The 17919-nt window shown below is 36.9% G+C and overlaps 4 protein-coding genes across 7 annotated transcripts in view; 2 read left to right on the top strand and 2 right to left on the bottom strand.

Annotated features, from left to right (window-relative positions):
- Positions 1 to 2158, bottom strand: part of LOC9301928 (protein DYAD) — a 3843-nt gene extending 1685 nt beyond the window's left edge. Inside the window, 5 exon segments of the mRNA XM_021016312.1 lie at position 1; positions 4 to 637; positions 744 to 844; positions 929 to 1010; positions 1332 to 2158. The exon segment at position 1 is cut by the window's left edge and continues 142 nt beyond it. Of these exon segments, the coding sequence (XP_020871971.1) occupies position 1; positions 4 to 637; positions 744 to 844; positions 929 to 1010; positions 1332 to 1337 (824 nt within the window). The 5' untranslated portion in view covers positions 1338 to 2158.
- A 4491-nt stretch (positions 2159 to 6649) lies between these two features.
- On the top strand, positions 6650 to 11626 carry LOC9301929. 3 transcript variants are annotated; one of them, XM_002864059.2, is made up of 12 exons: positions 6650 to 6970; positions 7709 to 8299; positions 8393 to 8509; positions 8605 to 9103; positions 9391 to 9429; positions 9529 to 9650; positions 9870 to 10016; positions 10154 to 10243; positions 10342 to 10466; positions 10723 to 10928; positions 11019 to 11143; positions 11240 to 11626. In XM_002864059.2, the coding sequence occupies exons 2-12, from the start codon at positions 7787 to 7789 to the stop codon at positions 11432 to 11434; spliced, it is 2178 nt and encodes a 725-aa protein (XP_002864105.1). In that variant the 5' UTR covers positions 6650 to 6970; positions 7709 to 7786; the 3' UTR covers positions 11435 to 11626. The 3 variants fall into 3 exon arrangements, with proteins under 3 accessions (XP_002864105.1, XP_020885019.1, XP_020885029.1); XM_021029360.1 differs by having other exon boundaries at positions 7775 to 8299; XM_021029370.1 differs by having other exon boundaries at positions 7778 to 8299.
- Positions 11627 to 12411: 785 nt separating this feature from the next.
- LOC9300183 (leucine-rich repeat receptor-like protein kinase TDR) lies at positions 12412 to 15645 on the bottom strand. 2 transcript variants are annotated; one of them, XM_021029354.1, is made up of 2 exons: positions 13030 to 15645; positions 12412 to 12942 (listed from the first exon to the last, which is right to left on the bottom strand). In XM_021029354.1, the coding sequence occupies exons 1-2, from the start codon at positions 15473 to 15475 to the stop codon at positions 12632 to 12634; spliced, it is 2757 nt and encodes a 918-aa protein (XP_020885013.1). In that variant the 5' UTR covers positions 15476 to 15645; the 3' UTR covers positions 12412 to 12631. The 2 variants fall into 2 exon arrangements, with proteins under 2 accessions (XP_020885013.1, XP_020885010.1); XM_021029351.1 differs by having other exon boundaries at positions 12412 to 12945.
- Positions 15646 to 15871: 226 nt separating this feature from the next.
- Positions 15872 to 17518, top strand: LOC9301930 (F-box protein At5g51370). The gene is made up of 2 exons (XM_002864061.2): positions 15872 to 17007; positions 17082 to 17518. The coding sequence occupies exons 1-2, from the start codon at positions 15944 to 15946 to the stop codon at positions 17356 to 17358; spliced, it is 1341 nt and encodes a 446-aa protein (XP_002864107.1). The 5' UTR covers positions 15872 to 15943; the 3' UTR covers positions 17359 to 17518.
- The last annotated feature ends 401 nt before the right edge of the window (positions 17519 to 17919 follow it).

A 17919-nucleotide genomic window follows, 5' to 3' on the forward strand; every position in this document is an offset into this window, starting at 1 on the left:
GATCATAAACCTTAGCCTTCTGAGCGAGTCTCTCAGTACTTGATTCAATCAGCTTTCTCTTACGATTTCCATCAGTTATCTCCTTTGCATCTTCTTGTTTAGTGCCTTCTGTTTCATTCCCATCATCATCATCATCCTCTTTCTCTATCTCTTCTTTGCAAGCCTCTTCATCCTTCACTCTAGAACTCTCCTCACCTTCCTTATTCTTCTTAGAATCAATATGCCGACTCTGATACTGCACACGCAATCTCCTTCCCCACTTAATCATCCCTCCCGATTTCAGCTCAGACCAGCACTTTCCCTCCGGTGAAGCCGCGCGACAGAGGCTAGTATTGTACGCCGGTTGAGAAACCATCTCCCTTCGTGGAAATCTGTTCCTGCGAGAAGAACCAGAAACCCAGAAACTCCAGGAATTTCTATTCATAGAAACTTCATGAGGTGCGATTCTTCTATAAAGCAAGTCTCCAGCTAACTCCGAAGCTATCACATGACTCTCGTCAAAAACAGGAAGAAGACCACCGCCACTCCTCTTCTTCAACGGTTTATTCCGGTTCATTCTACTGTAATCGAAATGCGATCGGAGTGAACACATGCTTGGGTATCGGAGAGACACATCGCTCGCCGTGATTTTGCCAACCTTCAACAAAAAAACCCCCAAAACTCACTCGAAAACCCAGACGAACAACAAAAAACGAGATCCGTCTCTAATCAATGGTGAAAAAAGCAGAGAATCGAGTGAATACCATGACGACTCTAATCGATTTAAGATTCTCCGGCGATCTCTGAGGAAGAATCGAAGGATCGATTTCGTAATAAGATCCAACTCTTATATGCGCAACTGCAACTGGAAGAAGAAGAAAAAATCAGAAAATAGAAGAAAAGCGAGAAAATAAACAAAAACGAAGAAACTATAGCTTCAGTAGTTTACCATTCAAAGTCGGTGACGACGGCGGAGAGTTTTTCCCGGCGGAGGTTTCTCTAATCGGATTCCGTTTCACGAACATCGTTCCCTGTAGAAGAAGAAGAAGTATATAAAAAAAAAAACTCAGAGAGGTTCACTTTTTTTTGGTGAATCAAAAATGGAAATCGTTTAAGGAATAATGAAAAATCGGTTTGTTGTTGTTGTTGCTGCCTGGAGAGAATATATTTGAAAAAAGCTGACTCTGCGAGTATAACAATAAACACACACGCGTTTTCTGGTACGCGCGTGGGAGACACAAAGGAAACAGAATCAAGCGGTGTTGATTTTATTTTTCTCGCTCATTAGAGTAAATAGAGAGACTGAGCCATTTACACAGCAAAAAAAAAAATCTCAGCGAGAAAGATCTTACACTCATGATTTTTGCTCTCGTCTCTCGATGATCTTCGTTACTCCTTTTCACCGGAAAAAAATAAAATCAAAATCAGCAACGGCGAAAGAAAAAAAAAACAAATCTGAGCCTGTGTGAGCATTTATGAATAAAATGGAAAATTAATATTAATGAATCAAAAGCGAGAAAACATAAACCCAGAAATATCTGAAGAATTTTGTTTTTTACCAGAAAATCTTTTTTATCTGCAGAGAGATTATGGGGAAGACGGAAAAAAGAAAAGTTTTGAAATGTCGCATTTAATGAATCTGGAGGTGGCTTTATATATGAGGTAAGAGAGAGAGAGAGAGAGTGTTGTGAGTAAGTCTCATATGCGTGTGTGTGCATGTCACGTGACTATTTTCCTTTCGCAGCAAGTTGGCGATAATTGACAGATTTGCCCTCAAACTGTATCTAACTGTGTTCGTTCGCGGAATTGGGTGTAACAAATCGTCTACAATGAAGAACACCCAGTGATATGACGTATTGATGACACGTGTGTTGTTTTGAACATTTAGATATGTTTTAACGGTGATGAGACGTGAAGGTTAATAGAATCGGCCGTAGTGAATTACCTACCTCTCGTGTTACACGCGCGGAGAAGGCATAATTTAGCTACTGCTACTAGAGTGGGGAGTGGGGACCGACTACACACGTGAGGAAAATTAAAATTACTCCAATGAATTTATTAACAAACCGCAAAACTAATTAATTACATATGATTATTTTCTGATGAAATGATATGATTTATGTTGTTTTTATTCACATTAAGTTCGTTTATCATATAAGGATTAATGTCTCTAATGTATCGACCAAATTTTTATGCTCTAATGAAAACTGATTTTTTTTTTTTTTTTTTTTTTTTTTTGTAAAGCTTAGTTTACGTCTTTACGAAACATGATATAGTTGATATTTCTTTATTAAGTATTTAACCCAATAAAAACAAATAATAAGCTTGAGGACTTTGATTGGTTGGCAAAAACAATATCCCTTGGTTATTTCTTTTGAGCATTGTTTTAAAAGAAACAACGGCCAAATATACCACTAGCTAAGAGATGTATTAATCATCTTTTCGTGTAATTTTTGGTTTTTAGTGATTTCTATTTAGAATCTTATAGAGAATTATCGTAAAACAAAAATCAGCTTATGTTATATTTTTGTAAAAATAATAATGAATTATGATAATGTAGACTAGTGTTTATTTATTCACTTTCCAAAAAATTCAATTTCCAAAGAAGAATTATAAACATTTGACATAAGCAAACATATCCTAGGCGAAGTTTGTTTGAATTGAAGCCTAAAACCGTTTTCATGTAAATGATATCAAAAAAATTTTTGAACGTAAAAGTGAAACGGTAAAAATGAAGCTTGTGTGATTGAAAAATGGATGTCTTAAATAGTCATAATTGATTAAAATTTTGATTAAAGATTGAATATCGCACTTTAGAAATTACAAAAATAAAATAAAAGAAACAACATATGTGTGTTAAGCCGAGCCGTGTCGTGTCTTGCCAAAATATATTAGACTAGATTATATACTCGCGCGTTGCGCGGGATTTTAATTTAATTTTTTTATTAATGTGTATTTTTATTATAAATATAATCATTCGAATTTGAAGAGATTTTATTTTAATCATTTGCATTCTTAATCCAAAGCTTAGAAAATAATTAGTTGTTCACTACATTTCTCTTGTTATCTTGAATGATTTACTCGTCGTCTCTCGACATCTACTTTTTTTCACTATCTAATGAATCACATGCAATATACTTGACTACAAATTGGTTCCCAAAACAGACCATATCTATTTCCTCTTTACTATATTTCAATATTCAAGGTTTTAATAAGTTTCATGGTTTTCTTCATTTAAGTGAAAGTTAAAATATATTGGACAGATATTTGTCATGAAGTTTCTTTAACCATGTTTTGGTGCATGTGAAATTGTTTTATAGAGAACAAATCTTGTATATGAACTCATTTCTAACCACGTACATCAGATTTCAACGTCAAATCTTGCATTTTATCTTGATCATTTGAAAATATAAAATTCTCTTTTCACATATATAAGTTGACATATATTATGATTTTAGATAATATTCTTAAATTTGATTTTTCTAAAATGTGTAACTTACAAACGCATAAAAAATTATTCTAATTTTAAAATAATTTTTTTTTCAAAAACAAAATCATCTTTATTTCTAATTAAAAACTCTTCGATCTACCATTACTATCACTACTCTAAGTTCCAAATATCATTCTCAAATATTATTCTTACAGTTTTATTATTGATTATTATTTTATTTTTATTTGTGATGTCTAGAATAGTTTTTTTTGTTTTATTTTAAATCAGCCTAGTTTTTTCAATCTATGTTAATTTCCTAAACACTGATTAATATTTAATTTTTCTTTTTTAGCTATTCATTTGTTTAAAAACTACCATTGTTTCAATTTAGAAAATGTTACTTGTTTATATTATATTATAATTATAAATAATAATAGCACATATACAATTCTTCTTATATTTTAATCGGTATTATGAATTGATACTTTAATATTAACAAATATATTCTTAAATTTTAATTGAATATTATTTCGGAAATGAATTACTTTTTAGTTTAAGTAAGAACCTTTAAATTTTGTATTTTTAACTCTTATTTTCTTTATTATACTAAATAATTATAAATCTCAAAAATAATTACTGTACCGTTAAGATATATGATAAGCTTCTTTAGTTATATTTTATTATTGTGGAAGTGATATTATTGTAAGATATAATAGCTAATTTTATGCTTATTTAATATCTATTTAAAATTTTCATATTTGTTTAAAATATTTATTTTTTTTGTTTTCTATTAATATTTAATTTTATTTTTTGTAAATTATTATTTTTATTTAAGGAAAGATAATAATATGAAGTGTGTGAATGAAATTTAGTTTTAATTTTTTGTTTTAATAAATAATATATGTGAAGCCCACAAAAAATTAAAATAGGATGACATGGATGATGATGTGGACACCCTAGATGGAGAGAAAACTCTCTAATTATATATATAGATTGAAGATTTAAATTTTGAAGACTATGATTATTTGCCCAAATACATTTAAGTTACTTTTTTTGGTTGAATCAACAGTTATTTTTGATAATTTAATCATTATATACTAATTCACGACTTGATGATAAACAATTCTCATACGTTGGCGTTACCACCCAAACAGAAAAGTTTGAAAATGATGCACTATCACATTAATGTGGGAAATTTTCAAGTGATCTCTGAGCCGCTTGAACCGCCTAAGCCGTTTGAGCTAAAGAGAGAAGAGTTGGTGAAGATGATGGTTCTTGATAGGTGATTAGTTCTTCTAGTAATCTCAGTGGCGACAAAACAGTTGAGATCTAAAGACCCCATAGATCCAATCTTCACGATTCCCTGAATCTTCCAACCTTTTGAATTGATCATCTACTATTAAATGACCAAATACATATATAAGAAATGCTTGCACGATAACCCAATAGATTCAGAACCTGTGAAGACAAAAAGAAACACGAAAACCAAGTGTCAATTCAACCAACCCGACAATACCAAGTAGATAAATATGATGAAGAACAAGTTTTTGATTTCAAGAGATTGACTTGCCTCTTTTATTTCTCCTAAAAACCTTTTATTAGCAGGTTTAGTACAAATAATGATATGAGAAAATGTTAAACCATGTGTCTTGTTTGGTATTTATAACTCTTATATCTTAGAATTTAATTTTACCAATATCTATTTAACAATATTTTTATGTTAATATGTGGAAAAAGTACATAATTAGCTTCGAGAAATTTAAGTTTTGAAAGTTCATTACCCAAAGATGATATAGAGCGACATAGACGGCTAAACATTTGCACATTGTAGATTCGATCATCATTGGTGAAAGCATGAGAAAAATCAAACAATTTGTGATTGATAGATTTAGGAGCACAAATCATTGATAGACAATTGATATATAACATGTGTGACTCACAAGCTTTGAACAATTCCCATTTTCAAAAATGATTGCATTTGGTGTTAACTTTTGATCTATTACATGATATTTTTTAAAAATATCAAGTTAAACTATTTTTAAACATTCTAAATTAAAATATTTTTTAAAGTTTATTGTAGTATATAAACTTATAAATTAAAGAAAAAAGAATTGTATGAAATTAAATAAAAATATTCCAATAGTTATCAAGATCTCGTTCCCAACGGTCTACGATATTCACCCACCACATTCTCTCGACCAAGTGTATTTTTGAAAATGACTTGATATTTTTGACATAAGTATTTTTGAAAATAGGTATAAAAAAGGTATTTCTAGCAATTTCTCAATCGATAATTAAATCACTGAATAATTGAATTTAGAAGAATTGAATGGAATAAAAAAATAAGAGAATTTTAAGTTAAAAAATTTTCTATCCAAATCACATCATAAAAAGTAGGAATTGGTACCTCACGTTTTTTGTTTAGATTTCTATTATATGAAAATGAAATCTCCTTTATTTAGAGGACCACTGGTCAACAGTTCCACAGAAAATCCAATTCATATCCTAACGCGAAATTCCATTCAAATGACATAATTATCAAAATCATCTTAATATTGAATAACACTAATATTTAATTAATAGAATTTAAATTCCATTTAATTGAATAACATTGTAATTTAATAGAATTTACAAAATACAAAATTGAATAACACTAGATTTTGAATTGTAAGAGAATCACATAAAACCAGTGTTCAAGAAAGCGCTAGGCGCTAAGCGGGCGGTGACCCAATGCCTAGCGCCTAAAACGCCTAATCGGGGCCTAGACGATTTTTTAGGCGGTTTATAACATAAAATATTATAAATATGATATTATATATAAAGTTATATAAAATATCTATATAAAACTAAAAATTATGAAATTATAAACAAAAAATAGATAAAACATTTATTTATATTTATATTAAACAATATATGAATATTTATAACTATATATATAAATAAAACTCTAATTAAAATTGAAAAAATACATTAAACAAGATCTGTGTAATTTTAGGCGGTCAAAGCGGTTATCTAGGCGTCGCATAAGAGCCTAGCGCCTAGTCGGGGCCTAGGCGACCGCCTAGACCGCTTTTTAGAACACTGCATAAAACCAAAAAAAAATAAAAATAAAGAGAAAAACGTAAACGGGCCTAAATGGGCCAATCTAAGCTGAGAAATTTTTGGGATCCGACTATGGGATGGATCAATACAAACGGGTCTGGATACCTTCATAACGGGTCGAATCTGATGAGGAAATAAATAGTGTGAATTTTTCGATCGCCGAGAGAAGAAGAAAGGTCAGTGCTTTGTCGTCTTCCACTGTCTCCGGTCCGGACCAAAGAGCTCAAGTCACGCAGCTAACAAAGTACATATTTTTTTCCCTTGTTTCGATTGCAAAAGCGCATAAGCTTCGTACTTGTCCTGTTGTCCAATCTGAAGTCAAAACAAAAACACTGGTCAAACAAAGAGTCGACGAGCCCAATCAAGATTCCGATAGCAAAACCAGTCGGACCCATGATTTCTATGAGCCACACTGGTTAACTTCTTACCCAATTCACGGCCTAGGTCACCGAAAACGTGGTATGTGTTTTCTAAGGCTTTCAAAAGAGTTTAGGGTTCGGATCAATTTGAGTTATGATGCAAACAGTTTATAGCTTAGCTTTAGCTAAGGGATTGAGTCTTGTTGTGCATACCTATTGTTCGATGAAACTCCTGAAAGAGTTTTGGTCAATTGATAATGAACAAAGTAGAGAACTTTATCTTCTTAAGGTAGTGACATGGGAGCTAATTCTTCTGTTTGTGTTTCAATCCCACTCAAGCACTGTTAACGACTGATACTCTCTCTATCTCTTTGTGCCGGTGTATATCATTTTCTTCTTGATTACAAACAACATCTAGCTTTACGAAGAGTAGGAACTAGTACAATTACTTCTTTTTCTTGCTACTCTGCTTCTAGGGCTGTGTTAAAGGAGCATTTTTGTTAGGTGACTGTTGGAGTTTTTAATTGATCTGCGGTATTTGTGATTTCTTGTTTCATCATCTCAAGTTTGTGTCTTGTTGGTCACTCACTATTAGATCATTCTATGGAGAAATTGTGTTGATTTATAGTTTCAAGCGTTTGGAGAAAATTCTGTAGAATTCGTAGTTTTCTCACATATATATTCATTGCCAATGCCATAATCATTGTGATATAATCTCATATTACCAAAATTTTCTTTTGTCCAAACTCTGCTGAATTTGTAATTTAATTGAATCAAATCCTTTGTACATTTTGCAAGAGCTAATGATTTCTTTGTTATGTAATACTTTCTTTTGCAGACTTCTTGACATGTTTTGGATTTATTGATTCTTATGAGTTTTATCTTTGGCATCTCTCTCGATCAGTAGCAGAAAACTATGGAAGGTGCTGCAGTGGCGGAAGGGCTGTGGGGATTAGCGGATCACCACCAGAAGCTTGGTGACATCGGAAAAACCATAAAGTGCTTGGAAGCCATCTGCCAGAGTCAAATCTCTTTCCTTCCTCTTGTTGAAGTCAAGTCTCGCCTCCGTCTCTCTGCTCTTTTACTCCGTTACTCTCACAATGTCAGTCAGGCCAAGTCCCATCTCGAGCGCTCTCTTCTTCTCCTTAAGTCTATTCCTTCTTCCTACGACCTCAAATTTCGGACTTATAGCTTGCTCAGCCACTGTTATCACCTCCTTGCTTTATTCCCTCCTCAACGCAACCTTCTCCTCAAGGCTCTCGAACTCGCATCTTCTGTCCCTCAGGATGTTTCTGCCTACCTCTGGTCTTGCAATTTCAACTCTCAGCTCGCTAACACGTTCATTATCCAAGCCGATTTTCCTTCTTCTCTCTCCGCTCTCGAGTCTGGTTTTCTCTCTGCTTCACACATATGTTTTCCTGAGCTCCAGGTAGATAGTCTCTTGTTTATTTTTGTGTTTGAGGTTCAGGTGAATAGGTGATCGATCTTTGTTGTTAATTATTTGAGTCTGTATTGTAATCAGATGTTCTTCACAGCTTCTATGCTTCACGTTCATATCATGCAATGGACTGATGATTATTCAGTGGAAAAGGCTGTCCAGCGATGCGATGAGATCTGGCAGACCATTTCTTCAGACAAGGTATGTTACAGTACATACGAAAGTTTATTTTTTGCTCACTTAACTTCTGCTTGCTTGGTTTGTCCTGAGTCAGCTGATTCCCCTGTTATCTGTAGACTGATCGCTGCCCCGGTTTGTTCTTCTACAATGAGATGTTGCATGTTTTCTATCGCCTCAGGCTCTGCGATTATAAAAACGCTCAGCATCATGTCGACCGCTTGGACCAGGCCATGAATGCTCATTCGCATAAAATGCAGGAGATTCAGGAACTTCTGGATGAGCTCAGTTCGTTAAATCTTAGTCTCTCCCGTTACGATCTTCCTTCCAGAGAAAGATCGGCCCTCTCCGCAAGACAATCTCAGCTTCAAGATCGTTTAAACGCAGTATCTCCATCTTCTACCACTGATAACTCTCTGGAGCCCGCATACTTTGGGAACATAGATCGTGGATGGACAGAGAGGCTACTGCTTTCACCATCTCCAATTGATGGAGAGTGGCTACCAAAAAGTGCCATCTGTGCTTTGGTCCATCTTATGGTTGTCATATCGGGACGTCCAAAGGGACTCTTTAAAGAGTGTTCAAAACGTATCGAGTCTGGATTGCAGATCATTCAAGGTTTTTTTGTTATCCTTAGCAGCTGAAGTTCCTGTTATCTCTTAATTCACGTCCTACTATTGCATTTTGTCTGCACTAGATACTCTCTTCTCTTTTCTTTTGTTTCACTGAAATCACCAGAAACCCACTTGTCCTCAAAATTGAATCAGTGTAGTAAGTGATCCATTCTCTTAGTATGTGGCTTCTATGAGGAAATTAGCCAGCTGCTTCTTAGGAACACAACTAAGTAGCTTAGGGGATTCCATCTCATGGCATGACATGTTGTGTGTTTGCTATGTTTTATGCAGATGAACTGATCAAGCTTGGAATTACTGACGAAGTTAGAGGTTCAATCTACTTCTCTGTTGTAACTACACTTAGTTGAAGCAACGATTCTTAATGTTGAAGCTCACATTTTCTTTCTTCTTGTTCCTCTCTTTCGGCAGAAGCTGATTTGAGGCACACAGCTATCTGGATGTCTAGGGTTTTTCTTATGCTACAGATGCAGTTTCTTGAGAATAGAGTGGCTTTGGAACTTACAAGGTCTGATTTTGTCGAAGCTGAAGAGGTAAATCATCGGTTATTTTTTCCTATATTCGTATATTCGTTGCTCCTCCCTTCACCACGCCACGGTGATATAGAGCCTGCTTATTTATCTAAGTTAACCAGCTCGGTATGGAACTATGCATAATCGATCGAGTTCCCCTCACATTAGGTCGTATTAGCTGTCTTCTCTGGCATCATGCTTTCTTGAAGGAAACTTTAACACTAAATATCGTTTGCGCAGGCTTTGGTTGAGATGAAAAATTGGTTTACTCGATTTCCAACGATTTTGCAAGCTTCTGAGTGTGTGATTGAGATGCTCAGGGGGCAATATTCTCATTCTGTTGGTTGCTACAGTGAAGCTGCTTTCCATTGTATTGAAGCGACCAAGGTAAAATTATAACCTCATGTATATGATTGATAGTTGCTTAGTTTTGGAATGAGGTGTTTATGTGCCTATTTAATATTGGTCAATATGTTTGCCTTTTTGCTGCCCATGGCGATTTCTCATATGAAATGTTATTTCAGTTGACAGAGAGTATATCAATGCAAGCTTCGTGTCAAGCATTTGCAGCTGTTTCTTACCTTACTATTGGAGATGCTGAATCATCATCTAAGGTTTGACATTTTCATGCAGTTAATTGGATGTTTATACTTGCTTTGCTTTATTGCCGGAGCTTAAGAAGACTGCTTTCAATCCTCTGATTTGTCTTTAGGCACTTGATTTAATTGGACCACTCAATGGAATGACGAATTCACTATCTGGTGTTCGAGAGGAAGCTAGTATTCTCTTTGCTTATGGTCTCCTCTTGATGAAGCAACGAGATCTACAGGAAGCAAGGTATGTGCTCGTTTCTCAGTTTATCAAAGGTGGTTTGCTTTTAAATATACTTGCCCATTGGTTCTTGTCTCAGCTGTTGAGACCCCTACCGTTTTTTGTCTCCAATGATAATGATTGTAGAAACCATATGAGAGCAGGATGATGCGCTTTATCTGTGTTCACAGGAAGAGAAAGAACTACGTAAAGAATATTCACTAAAATCGTAGTATGTGAAAATATGATTTATGCTCCAATGTAATGTATGATATCAATGCAGAAACCGTCTTGCCAAGGGTTTGCAGATCGCGCACAATCATATGGGTAACCTGCAGCTAGTTGCACAGTATTTGACACTCCTGGGAAATTTAGCTCTTTCCTTGCATGACACCGTACAAGCCAGAGAGATTTTGCGTTCCTCTCTTACACTTGCAAAGAAACTCTATGATATCCCAACTCAGCTATGGGTTCTATCCATCTTCACAGGTTGTTATTAGAGTTTTGTTGAAACAGAATTGAGTTAAAAAAAAAGTATGTCCAAAGCTCTGAGCACAACATTTGATTTGGTGAAAACAGCTCTGTATCAGCAGTTGGGTGAGAAAGGGAACGAGATGGAGAACGAAGAATTCCGGAAGAAGAAATGGGATGAGTTGCAGAGTAGACTTGCTGAAGCACGTGGATCAATTCATCACATTGAACTGGTGAAGACCAAATGATCCCTCTTCTGTGTGTTATTGCAATAAGTAAGATCTTAAGCAAGAATTTATATAACAGATACTACTTGTTACTGCTTGCAGGTTGCGAAAGCTAGGATAGAATTGCATCAGGTCGATGATGCACAAGAACAGTCACTAGTAGCATCTGGGCAATCAATGCAAGCGAATCTGGACATCCCAGAGTCTGTTGGTATAGAAGGTCCATCACCTGCTCCATCATCTTCAAGGCTGGTTGGTTTAGACACCGGAAAAAGATGGGGAAAACGAAGGGTATAACTTATAAAGACACAGAATACCTACGATTTTTGTATTAAGTGTGAGTTGTGTAGATGTGTTGATTAAAAAGGAACTGTTGTAGTTGTAGACCTTCTAAGTCAGTCGGTGGTTAAATTGTAAAATATGGAACATCTATCAATACGTAGCAGCTAAATGCTTTTTATTTATGGGTATCAATCAGTTTCCGACGTGTATCTGTCACTGAACCAATTTGATCCTTTTTCTCTTTAAATGATGGTCATGGCTTCAAACTGTTACTCAATTTGGTAGACCAGATCTTTATCTGGAACTTGAATTATTAGTTTTGGGTTCCCAAGTCTCGTCATGTTCTGTTTACTTAACAAATAAAGAGTACCTTGCTTCTCTAGTTACCTGTAGATATTGGCTCAGTATCTGATGTTTCTGCTTAGGGCAAGGACAACACATTTGTCTTTAGCTTCACTAGCTCCTCACTCCTGGTGCGATCTGCAAGTTTGACTTAGCCAATGAATCTGCAGAAGGTATTCCGTGCAGTTGCTGTACTCGGATTTGACAGGGAAGCATATCAAGCCACTCAGGTAACAAACTCTCTTGTAGCATCTTCCTATTTCTTTCAAAATCATTCTTGCTTTGCATACATTGCGGAGGTAACAAACCCTCCGCAATGTAGCATTTCTATCCCAGCAAGGATGGAACATCAATACCAATGTTTATTGTGGCGAAAAAGAATATCAAGCTAGCTGGATCACACCATGTTTGCTCTATGCATATGGTGGTTTAACATAAGCATAACACCGTCTTTCAGTGGAAGCCACATTGTGCTTAGCAAGCATCTCGGTGTTGTTTTCTGCTTTGCAAACATTCGGGGGTGGTGGAGTATGGTTACGAATGGCACAAAGCAGGTTCACTTGCCAAAATGCAGAACTGCTGGCTATACACAACTGAGCCATCTGAGTATTCCTAATCAGTGCTTGCATAAACCAGGTAAGTCTTGTATATAAAGCTAAGAATTGGCAATCTTCATTTCATTTATTGAATGTATAGTAATACAAGAACAACATCATAACACAATGATCCAGAAAATACCTAAGAAGTCACACCTGCCCATGAAAGAAAGAAAGAGAACGTTTTGGCACAATACAATATATATAAGGATTCCCTTTTACTATATCTATAGAGGAAGAGACACTATGTGCATTTTAACATTGTCCTTATTACCTATTTAAACCTATTCTCTGCTTCAGACAATAACCTGAGTGCATCTTCCATGCAAGGACGGTCAGACTGGTCACTTCTTATGCAGAGAAGTGCGACCTCAACAACTCTTTTAACTTCTCCTTGTTTAAAATCACTTGAACCCACTTCGTTTTCTGTGTATACTTCTCGTAGAAGAACATCCTTTGGCTTGTTCTGTATCATCAATCCCCCGGCATTCATCAGCTTACCATTTGTTAAGATTTCCAAAATGAGTTCTCCAAAGTTGTAAATGTCCTTTTGCTGCTCCGCTCTTATTACATCGTTCATCTGATCTGCTTTAGAGAGTCTAATGTTAGGAAGAACAAAGGAGGATGTACAAATGATTAGTGCTAAGAGATCTTGTGTTTCATGGTAAGTACCTGTGTTCAAATGTAGCATGTATTTGAACCCAAATTCACCCAAGTAGGGCTCTATCTTATCGTCATCGAATAATATATTAGACGACTTCACATCTCCATGAGGAATTGCAGGGTAGCATTCATGGTGAAGGAAGCAAAGTCCCTTAGCAACACCAGTGATGATCCTCTTCTTAGTTGCCCAGTCTTTCTTCTTTGTCCTCATTTTCTCAGCTAGAGTCCCGGTATGCAGATTATTATCATACAACACATACACAAGATGATTGTTGTAACAAAAACCCAGCAATCTCACCAGATTTACGTGTCTTGCATTCCCCATCTGCGTTAAAAAGTTCAGAACAACGCTCTTCTTCTTGTCTTGCAATTCGATTTTTCTCACTATGACTGTTATTCCTGTTGGCAGAACTGCTTTGCTCACTGAAGCTGGAACTGCTTCACTAGGTTCAGGTGAACCAAAGCTCCTCAAAACATCATCTGCTGTGAAATGAGGGAGTCCCGCGAAAGACACCATCTTCCATTGACCTTGACTTCTTTGACGAATATAGTACAATGCCAAAGCTGCAACTACCATTAGCAGGATAGAGACTAGACAAGCTACTAGAACAGACACAAGCTTCTTTGAGCTGTAAGCTGAACATGATTTCAGAGGAAGCCCACAGAGGTTTGCATTGCCCTCGTACGCATGTTTCCCCATTGATTGAAACACTTTGTCAGATGGGATGGAACCACTCAAGTTATTGTGTGACAAATCCAAGACTCTCAAATGTGGAAGCTTTGCGAATCTCTCAGGAATCCCACCTGTCATTCTGTTTCCAGCTAAATCCATCTTCTCAAGAGAGCCACAAGTGGAAACAGTTGGTGTTAACATCCCTGATATATTGTTGTTGCTCAATTCAATAACAGTGATCGCTTTGCAGGATTCAAACTCAGGGAGACTACCAGAGATACTGCAGGATGATGCAGAGAAGTTCTGAAGACGAGGCGCAGACCAAATCTGCGGTGGAAGTTTCCCTCCTAGCTCAGGGTTGTTAGAGATATTGAAGTAGTCAAGTTTAGTAGCTTTGGATATATCTAAAGGAATGCCTCCTGTAAGTTTGTTTCTTGAGAGGTCTATGTATGAGATATCAGGAATCTCGCTAAAGCTAAAAGGGATCACACCAGAGAATGAATTATCTTCAAGCCGGATACGAACAAGCGTTGAACAATTGGAGAGTGATGGAGACAGAGTTCCAGTGAAATTATTGGAGAATAGAATGACCTTAAAAAGAACACCTCCTGAGCAAATACCTTGTGGGATTTCACCTTCGAAACTGTTGGTAGAAACATCGACCCATCTAAGCTTTGAGTTCATCCCCAAGCTTTTGGGAAGTGACCCAGAAAAGTAATTGTTCCATATAAAGAGAGTATCCAAAGAAGGTAGCTGAGCAATGACTTGAGGGAGAGTCCCACTCATTTCATTGTACATAAGATTCAAAAGCCTGAGATTCTTCAAACCTGAAAAACTCTCTGGTATGGTTCCAGAGATATGGTTGTCTGAGAGGTCTAAGTTAACAAGAGAAGTGATTTGTCCAAGCTCCCATGGGATTTCTCTAGAAAGATGGTTCCTGAAGAGGAACAAAGATTCAAGCTTTGTGAGATTGCTGAAATGCTTTGGTAAGAAGCCAGAGAGATTAGCTCCGGCAATGTCGAGGTACTTGAGCTCACTCATGTAACCTATTTGCCAAGGGATTACTCCTTCATATGAGTTATATCCAATCTCCATGTGAGTCAAAGTTGTGAGATTCCCAAGCTCTTGTGGTATGTGCCCACTTAGTAAATTTCCACCAAGATGAAGAAACTCAAGATTCTTGAAAGATCCGTACTGACTCGGAATCGAGCCAGTGAAGTAACTTCCAGCGAGATTCAGTACCTTGAGATTCTCTAACTGAGAGAGATGGATCGGTAATGGGCCGGAGAAGCTATTGCTCAAGGCGTCGAGAAGGATCAGATTCTTGAGACTTGAGCCACCACCACCGTTACCGTCAGGAAAACGTCCGGAGAAGTTGTTTCGGCTAATGTCAAGGCTTCTGAGATTGGTCAAGTTAAAGAAGATCTCAGTCGGAAACTCGCCGGAAAACGAGTTGTCACTGATGTTGAGTTCAAGAAGTTCGGTGAAGACGAGGAACACCTTCCCTGACAAACTCCCTGCGAGATTCTTGGAAGAGAGGTCGAGGGAGACAACAGAAGTTGAGTTTTGGTTACATCGGACACCAGACCAAGAACAACAAGCGACAACTTTGTCGGAAACTCCAGGAGTGATAATGAACCAGTCTTTTAAGCTGTTGGAATTGTCGGTGAGTTGAGATTTTAAAGTGAGAAGAGATTCTGTTTGAGGGTCCGCTGCAACTAAAGTCAAGAAGAGGCAAAGATAAAAGCAAGAACGGAGTTTATTATGCTTAGAAGACTCCATTATAGTTTGAAGAAGAAGAAGAAGAAGAAGAAGAAGAGAGAGAGTCTGTGAGATCTATGAGAAGAAGCATAAAAGCTGATAAAGAAACAAAGATGATAGAAATGAAAATCTATAACAGTTGAAAGATACGAAAAGCAAGAAACTTTGATGGGGGAGTGTGCTTTTGAGTGAAAAAGAAGAAGAAGAGAACTCTCTAAACCAAAAAGAGTCTTTGAATTGTCTTATTCTTCACTCTTCAAACAAACCAGCTGATGTCTTAATTTCTCTTCCCGGTTTAAATCAGAACCAATTTCTTCCATAACCAAAATAAAACAAAACCGGAACTTACCGAACCGAAAAAAACTCGAAGACGAAGACTCTAACTCAATCTGGTCCTTGTCCTTGTCCAAAGACCACTATTTCTGGGTTAAGGCAATAATAAAAGACGCGCAATTTCAGTTAGAGAAGATATAGCTGAAGCAACAAGAAATGTCTGAATTTGATAAGCATGTCCTAAATCACAACAAAAATGAGAAGCCTTTCAGTCAAATCAAATCCTCAGAAATCGATTCAACTCTCTCTTTATCCGATTCTCTTCTCCTCAAGATCCTTGAGAAGCTTCCTGAATCACAGAGCAACGATGTCTCACTTGTCTGCAAACGGTGGTTGAATCTTCAGGGACGTCGTTTACGGAGTTTAAAGGTTCTTGATTTTGATTTTGTCTTGTCTGAGAGACTTACCACGAGATTCCCCAAGCTCACGCATGTCGATTTGGTTAACGCGTGTATGAATCCGCCGGTCAATTCGGGTATTTTGCTCTGTCACAAGTCGATTTATTTTCATTTATCTTCAGAGTCATCGAATTGGGAGTTTCTTGAGGAGAATTTATTGCACAGTGACGTAATTGATAGAGGGCTTAGCGTATTAAGCAGAGGGAATTGTGATTTGCTTAAACTTGTAGTGATTAACGCTACTGAATTGGGATTACTGAGTTTAGCTGAAGACTGTTCTGATTTGCAAGAATTAGAATTGCATAAGTGTAATGATAATCTCTTGCATGGCATTGCTGCGTGTAAGAATCTTAGAGCGTTGAGATTGGTAGGAAGCGTAGACGGATTGTATAGTTCATCGGTGTCGGATATAGGGTTGACGTTCTTAGCACAAGGGTGTAGGAGTTTGGTGAAGCTTGAGCTTAGTGGTTGTGAAGGTAGCTTTGATGGGATTAAAGCAATTGGGCAATGTTGTGAAGTGCTTGAGGAGCTGAGTATTTGTGACCATAGAATGGATGATGGTTGGATAGCTGCGCTTTCGTATTTTGAGAGTTTGAAGATATTGAGGATTTCGTCGTGTAGAAAGATAGACGCTAGTCCTGGACCGGAAAAGTTGTTGCAGTCTTGTCCAGCTATGGAGAGTTTGCAACTCAAGAGGTGTTGTTTGAATGACAAGGAGGGGATGAGAGCGTTGTTTAAAGTGTGTGATGGAGCAACAGAGGTTAGTATTCAGGATTGCTGGGGATTGAGTGATGATACTTTCAGCTTGGCTAAAGCTTTCAGGTAACTTGTCCTTATATATGTTTTGCTTCATTGGTCTTCTCGGTGGGCTTTTGATCATCCTTTTGTTTTTGCAGGAGGGTGAGGTTTCTGTCTTTGGAAGGATGCTCAGTCTTGACATCTGGCGGTTTAGAGTCGGTGATTTTACACTGGGAAGAGCTTGAGAGCATGAGAGTAGTGTCATGTAAAAGCATAAAAGACAGCGAAATATCACCTGCGCTCTCGTCATTGTTCTCACTTCTCAAAGAACTAACGTGGAGACCAGACACTAGGTCTCATCTCTCTTCGAGTCTTGAAGGTGCCGGGATTGGAAAGAGAGGCAGCAAATTCTTCAAGAAGAGTGTTCTACATTGAACATATGTTGTGTAAGCGCAAACACTTGATATAGACAAACTCTTAGTTATTTTCTTCTTCTCTCGGGCATTACTACTCTGTTGTAAAATAATACGTCCCAAACTCTTTATGTATAGCAATGTTCTGTTGTGATGTAAAGTAATAAAACTCTTGCCGTTCACAATACAAAATTTCAATTTTAGCTGATGAGAGATTCAAAAAAACATTGTTTGAGTGAAGAAAAAAAAACATTGTCTCAACTAATGCAACGACAAACACATGATATTCTCAACATGATCCGTGACAGGCCACATTGTAAAATAATCACTAGGGGTTATTCTCTCTGACGACGCTGTAGTTTGGATTTCAACACTTCTACGACTATTTCGTTTCGGATCATAATAATAAACGTAGGATGGGAAGCCACGTCAGCAGAAGAGGCGACAGAAAGAGCGATCTAGGGTTTTTGAAGTGTCCTTTGCAAGCTAGGGTTTGAGGCGGCCACCACCGCCGGTGGACCCTCATGTCGGAACCGGATAACTCCGGCTCTCCTTCAGGAGATGTCTCTTCTTCTCAAAACAA

Source organism: Arabidopsis lyrata, assembly GCF_000004255.2.
Source record: "Arabidopsis lyrata subsp. lyrata unplaced genomic scaffold ARALYscaffold_8, whole genome shotgun sequence".
In the NCBI taxonomy this organism is placed as follows: domain Eukaryota; kingdom Viridiplantae; phylum Streptophyta; class Magnoliopsida; order Brassicales; family Brassicaceae; genus Arabidopsis; species Arabidopsis lyrata.

What these genes read in the sequence shown, in the direction of transcription:
- LOC9300183 (XM_021029351.1), bottom strand. Translation starts at nt 15,475, where the DNA reads ATGGAGTCTTCTAAGCATAATAAACTCCGTTCTTGCTTTTATCTTTGC. An exon ending in CATGCTACATTTGAACACAG is followed by an intron (nt 12,946 to 13,029) that starts GTACTTACCATG and finishes GACTCTCTAAAG; the next exon opens with CAGATCAGATGAACGATGTA.
- LOC9301930 (XM_002864061.2), top strand. Translation starts at nt 15,944, where the DNA reads ATGTCTGAATTTGATAAGCATGTCCTAAATCACAACAAAAATGAGAAG. An exon ending in AGCTTGGCTAAAGCTTTCAG is followed by an intron (nt 17,008 to 17,081) that starts GTAACTTGTCCT and finishes TTGTTTTTGCAG; the next exon opens with GAGGGTGAGGTTTCTGTCTT.
- LOC9301929 (XM_002864059.2), top strand. Translation starts at nt 7,787, where the DNA reads ATGGAAGGTGCTGCAGTGGCGGAAGGGCTGTGGGGATTAGCGGATCAC. An exon ending in AGACCATTTCTTCAGACAAG is followed by an intron (nt 8,510 to 8,604) that starts GTATGTTACAGT and finishes TGTTATCTGTAG; the next exon opens with ACTGATCGCTGCCCCGGTTT. An exon ending in TGGATTGCAGATCATTCAAG is followed by an intron (nt 9,104 to 9,390) that starts GTTTTTTTGTTA and finishes TGTTTTATGCAG; the next exon opens with ATGAACTGATCAAGCTTGGA.